Source organism: Misgurnus anguillicaudatus, chromosome 19 (genome assembly GCF_027580225.2).
Source record: "Misgurnus anguillicaudatus chromosome 19, ASM2758022v2, whole genome shotgun sequence".
Taxonomy (NCBI): domain Eukaryota; kingdom Metazoa; phylum Chordata; class Actinopteri; order Cypriniformes; family Cobitidae; genus Misgurnus; species Misgurnus anguillicaudatus.
In genome coordinates this window covers 7,382,635-7,388,618 of record NC_073355.2, presented here as the reverse complement: position 1 = coordinate 7,388,618, position 5,984 = coordinate 7,382,635, and the positions used below count along the sequence as shown (strand labels likewise).

Below are 5,984 nucleotides of genomic sequence, written 5' to 3'. Positions count from 1 at the left end.
AAATAAGAGACTCTTCTCATTGTCCAGCTGAATTGTTGCGAGGTGTAACCAACATAACCTTCAAATCGGTAGTTGCACAAGGAAAGAAAGAGATAAATAGAAGCACACAGCAGAAAAATGACAAATGTGTCGATCTTGTTTTGATCTTTTTCAACAGCCCAAGGCACCCAGGCTTGAAATATGTTGGCAATAATTTTTTAGTTTTTTACAAACGCACACACACACACACACACACAAACGCACACACCAACGAAAATGCGTCAAGCAGGAGGTGATAAGACAGAATAAAATCACAAGAAGAAAAGAAACCAAAGAACAAAAACATCGTTTTGTACTCGTCTTCGCTTGTTTTACATTCTACATCCGTAGTTCACAGTGAGTATCCCAGGCAGTGAGTAGATCAATCTAATAATCCTGATGGGCCAGAAGTAACTTAAGTGGTTTCAGACATCTACTGCGAGACTATATGGCTTCCTGCGAGAAGGGAGGGGGAAGGGTCAAATGATCCAGATTGCAAAGATGCGTGTGCCGTATCATGTTGAGTAGTTTTCCGACAAGGCGTCGCTTGCCCGAGAGAGAAGGATGCAAAAACGCAGCGCCTTCGAGCTAAGAATTACGAGCAATCCAGAAATAAACTGATTGTTTAGAAATGTCAAGAGACGAGAATTATTGAAATGCCTAGAAAATTCCCGATCATACTGATGTCCGTGATTGTGCTTGTTTGAAAATGTCCCTTGAAGGTGAATGATTTGATAACAGAGACCTGGTAACTCGTATCTCTCACTGGCTTTAAGATTTCTCCATGTTCAGTTCAGCTGGCGACAGGCTTCGAAAGTCCATTTTGAAGCCCCTCCGAAGACCTCGATGTTGGTTTCCAACCACGAGAAGACATTCCCCACTTGTGCTTTGCTGCTGCAGGTGGCCAGGTTATAAATCTCTCCGACTGACAGCTTTCGATCCCAAATGTGAAAATTCGCCATGTCGCCGACGAACGCTTGAGTGGCGTCAAATCCTCCGCCCAGAGTGTCCTGCAGACAGATCACAGATTTATCTCAGATGCTGATCAAATAAATGCTTAATGACTTTAAAGCCTTGTGAATGCTGCCTGTTAACCTTTAAAGCTAATTTGACCATAAATGATTCATGATAGCCAACAATATATTCGTTTTTTAAGGTCTCATCTGTGCTAAAAGCGTATTGTTGGTTTTAGTTCATTTTGGGCTCTGTTCCAAAATCTAAGCGATACACTAAAGAGCAAAGATATGTTTGGTAAAACTTCAACTTAATTTTAAAATAAACAATTTTTAATCAACACCTTTAGTATTGTAGATTATATAACATTCATTTAAAAGTATAGACTTTGTTTGCCACATCATATCTCTGCCTACACCATGACTTCTGGGACTACATGAAAGATATGTGCAATGCTGCCAAAACAAGTTTTATTTCTGAACAGCCTTTGCATCGCATCTATTATGCTTTAAAACGCTGCCTACATACACTGTAAAAACTGCTGCATGCAAGTTTAATTGGTCAATTTATCCTACTATTTTAAGCTTTGACATAACTTATAAACAAGTTGAAAACATTTAACTTCATTTGTTAAAGTATAACAACAATTTATGTTGATATGTGTAGCTTTTGAAGGAAATACTTTATTCTTTATGCCACATTTTGCCTTGTCGCTATTTGATGAGTGAATTATTGTTGGACAGAGGATCTATACCTGTTCCTGTCCCAGAATTAGGACCCCTTGGGGTTTGATTGGATGGTAAGGAGCCAGACTGTCCCCATTTCCCCTCATTACACCATCCTGGTATGCTTCCCACACTCCATCTCGTGTGGTCCAAGTAACACAAATGTGATGCCATTTGCCATCATTGATGAGGAAGGGCAGCTTTGCAACCTACATCAAAAAGCACAAAGGACACTTGAACATGATTTTCATTTTGATATTAAAATCTAAAAAAAAGTAAAATATAATGATTTTATGTTAATAATTGTTAATAGATAATTAGGAAAAAATATTAAAGTTAAAATACATTGAACATTAATGATAACTTGGCAAAGTTTCTATTACAAAACTACCAAAAACATCACATGCGATTTTCTTCTTGATATTGTTTAATCCTTCTAAAGAATAAGCACCTTATCATTGATGAGCAGTTCCATCGGGTTGTTTCCCCATTCGATAAGCACCAGCTCATTAGCCTGACCGGGCACCGCATAAGAGAAAGGCGTTCCCACTCCCGGAGAGGCGTTGGATTTGATCCACATGCACACTGTGAAGGCGTACATCTCCGGCAGGCTCTTTCTTACTTTAGCATACATGTAGTTGGTCCTCAGTGGGAACGTCAGCTGAAATTTATCCAAGGGTCTGTTATCCTGTTTACCTGTTGTTACAGGAAAAAATATCTTTGACACAGCAGTATAATGCGCAATGGCAAAATTGCCAAACTCTATTTGTAGTCATAGTCTAAAATAATTATTAATACATATCGAGCTATACCCACACATGCTTAATGATCTATTTAAAAAAAATAAGCATTAATTTTTATAGTCTGTAATACTCTAGCACTACAGTTCATATAATATTTTTATTCCATCGACCCTTTGTCTGTGAAAAGACCATAAGCGGTGTCATGGCACCCATGAGCCTCCCCGTCCCTGTCATTTCTATCCTTGTGTTTGATGCATGATGCATTTTGGATGTGTTGTGAGATGGACACACTATACTCATAAAAATAAAAGTGCTTCGCAATGCCATAGAATAACCATTTTTGTCTTAATGGTTCTACTGTATAGTGAATGTGGTGTATGCCTGACTGTCAAGCTCCAAAATAGCAGCATTATAATAATCATGACAAAATCTCAAAAAAAGGGTGCTTCACGATAGTATAAAAGAACCATTAACATCCAAAGAACCTTTTTCTTTCACAAAAGGGGTGGCAAAAATGTTTTTTAAAGATTATTGAAAGGGTAAGAAAGAAACATTTCTTTACAAAACCTTTGACTGAATGCTTCTTTGAGAAAGCAAAAAAATGCTATGGCATCGCAGTAAAGAACCTTTCAAGCACCTTCATTTTTAAGTTTTAGTGTAAGCTAAATAACAGTTGTACATCTTAGAGGGATAGGTTACCCAAAAATCAAAAGTCTGTCATCATTTACTCACCCTCATGTTGTTACAAACCGGTATAAATGTATTTGTTTTGATAAACACGGAGGAAGATATTTTGAAGAATGTATGTAACCAAACCGTTCATGAGCCCCATTCACTTCCATTGTATTATTTTCCTACTATGGAAGTGAATACGGGGCCCCTGATCGATTTGGTTACAAACATTTTCATTTTGGGGTAAACTATTCCTTTCAAATTGATTTGCACATTCAAACAAAGTCAAACATCTTCTGCATTGATTGCTATTTTGTGATGATTTGTTGAAAATAACAAATTTTGGAACCTTAAAAAATGGCATTATTTGGCTTCAGAAGTAATGTCCTGGTCATGGCCAAAACCACAATATATTCATATTTAAAATAGTTAGTTTGGGTTCTTCAGATCCTGAATATTAGACATTTATTTTATGACTTTTTATTAGCTTTGGTCTATAGCAAAATCCATTTAATCTCTTAGGGGCGGTTTCCCGAACAGAGATTAGCCTAGTCCTAAACTAAAAAAAAATGTAAGAGCTGTCCAAACTGAAAATAACTCGCACTGACATATCTTAAAATGCATGCCCTTTCTTTTGCCTCAAAATGCACACAAGTTATGTTTGATATTTCATAATTAAACTAAGATCTAGGCCTGGTTTAAGCTAATCCCTGTCTGGGAAACTGCCAGTAAAATTCAATAATTTATGACTTTGCTCATTTTTTACTTGAATAAAAACTGATAATTTAAATGTTACAACACGCAGTGATGTTACCTGACAACCTACAGTTCAGAACCAGCACTAGGACATTTTTACTTTAAAGTTGGCGTCTTTGTGCTGCAAAGGGTGGTGCGCTACGGGTAGCCTACATTTTAACGACTGAAGAAAACGTGATTCGCATGAATAAAAATGCGCAAAACGCATGAGCTTGCAAAAACTGCCCGGTTCCGACTTCTGTATCCGTAAATCACGCTATAAAAGTGGTTTGGTGGAATTGGATATGCAAAGCAATGCAGCTGTGTAAACCCCATCCCACTCTCTTCTGCGACACGCCAGAAAAACTACAATGCGTCTTTATCCACACTAACTCGTTCAAGAAAACTGTTTTGGTAAAAAATGTCAGGAAAGCAGGATATACACGGGGTTTTTCTGATAGCTGGGGCAGAAATACTTAATGGTACCTTTCTCTAGATCAGTGATTCTCTGCTGCAGTGAGGTGAGAGTGGATTCGACGCGCCCGCGCTGCTCGCTCTCGTTGCGCAGCCCCGGCTTTCCTTCCTCTAGCCCGTTCACTCGGGACAGCACCTGCTTCTCCAAGTCGTCAATTTTGGTCTGCAGAAGATCTTTTAAGCTGTTCGCCTGGACTGAGTTGTTATTCCGGCTAAATTGCTATAAAAGACAAGCGTGAACAAATATAGTGTTTGCATAGTTATCAAAAAGAAATGTTAATTGTTTAAAAATGCTAATGATTTACTTTAATGCCACAAAGAGTACAGTAACGCTGTAAATATATATATATATATATGCTTCACGTGAATGAATGATTAAAACCAAATACTGAGTTAAACAAAATTTAATATTTTCAGTTTTCCTCTCATCTTTGGATAACATTAGTGCGTTATTGGAAATTGTAAAAAAATGTAACTGTTAATTTATATTACTAAATTAACATAAACATGTTTTACATAAGAGATAGTGTTAGTTTCGTTTTTTAAAAAATAGTCTACGTTAAAAGTAAATAGGAGTGATCAATATGGTGTGAGATTTACAGTAGCGCGAATCTGTACATCATGAAATCTATGGAGTTGTCATTAAGATTAAGAGCGTTAGTACGTTTAGTACATTGCTATAGTAGCCATCATCTCATTTTAACTAAAGATGCACCATTTTTTGTATCACAGTTTATGAATGATATATTATGGAAACAACAGAGCGTCAGTTCATGAGTTTTAAAACTCAGAATCCATTTAGCAAACAACCCCATCTTTCCATAAAGTGTTCTCAATTACGCATTCGATCCCGAGCAGAACGTACCTCCAGGTTTTCCAGTCTCTGCTTGAGGGATTGTAAAGTCTGAGAGAGTTGAGCCAGCGTATCCGTCGGACCCCTCGATACATCCCCCATCGTGTTCTTAGCGCCCGGTTCTTTTCGTCGTCCCCCGACCCGGGCGTCACCGGGCTCGGAGGCGCTCTGACTCTCGCATCGCGTCAACTTGGAAGTCAGTTCTCTAATGGTTTCTTTTTGGTTCATGATCGTTTCTTTCTGTTGCAGTACGGTTTCTCGCAGCTGCATTACCGTGCTCTTCAGATCCTCACCGGGCACGCTGTTCTGCAGTGTGGCGGCGCATATGTCCATATCCTTGGGCACGGACGTGCAAATAAACTGGGTCTGTCCGAAGTCCTGGCTCATCCCGTCCGCCAAGAGACAAGAAAGTATTAAAAGTTTCCAGTGCATTCCTCTCGCTCCGGCCTCCATGGTGTGCATGTGTGTCGTGCTGAAAGGATAACGCGTGTATTTCAGCACCACTCTGTCTCTGGACAGCTCGTGCTTCTTGTAATCCGGTTGGGTTGCGCTCGGGCTTTATATAGCGCGCGCGGTCTGCGGTGCTGAGATCATTATCTCCCGCCCCTGGATACTACCGGAGATAAAAAAATCATCATCGTGTCATTAAATGAAACTGGGTTTGCCCCCAATTTGCACACCCCCACCCTCAACTTTCAGCTTTTCAAAAGTTAATTAGTCTTTTTTTCCTCACACAATCATTAGCAGACTTTCAGCTTTGCATATGAAAAATGTTCAACCAAAAACACAAATACATCGAGATGTTTTATA

General features: G+C 38.9%; 1 protein-coding gene across 1 annotated transcript; it reads right to left on the bottom strand.

Annotated features, from left to right (window-relative positions):
- Positions 1-214: 214 nt before the first annotated feature.
- Positions 215-5,722, bottom strand: nptx1l (neuronal pentraxin 1 like). The gene is made up of 5 exons (XM_055185269.2): positions 5,187-5,722; positions 4,334-4,541; positions 2,149-2,393; positions 1,727-1,906; positions 215-1,028 (listed from the first exon to the last, which is right to left on the bottom strand). Exons 1-5 carry the CDS (start codon positions 5,634-5,636, stop codon positions 807-809), a joined length of 1,305 nt encoding a protein of 434 aa, XP_055041244.1. The 5' UTR covers positions 5,637-5,722; the 3' UTR covers positions 215-806.
- Positions 5,723-5,984: the final 262 nt, after the last annotated feature.

Excerpts from the sequence above, each read along its gene's own strand:
- nptx1l (XM_055185269.2), bottom strand. The coding sequence starts at position 5,636 with ATGCACACCATGGAGGCCGGAGCGAGAGGAATGCACTGGAAACTTTTA. Across the intron at positions 4,542-5,186 it reads AGAGACTGGAAAACCTGGAG|CAATTTAGCCGGAATAACAA; the intron begins GTACGTTCTGCT and ends TGTCTTTTATAG. Across the intron at positions 1,907-2,148 it reads AACTGCTCATCAATGATAAG|GTTGCAAAGCTGCCCTTCCT; the intron begins GTGCTTATTCTT and ends TTTTTGATGTAG.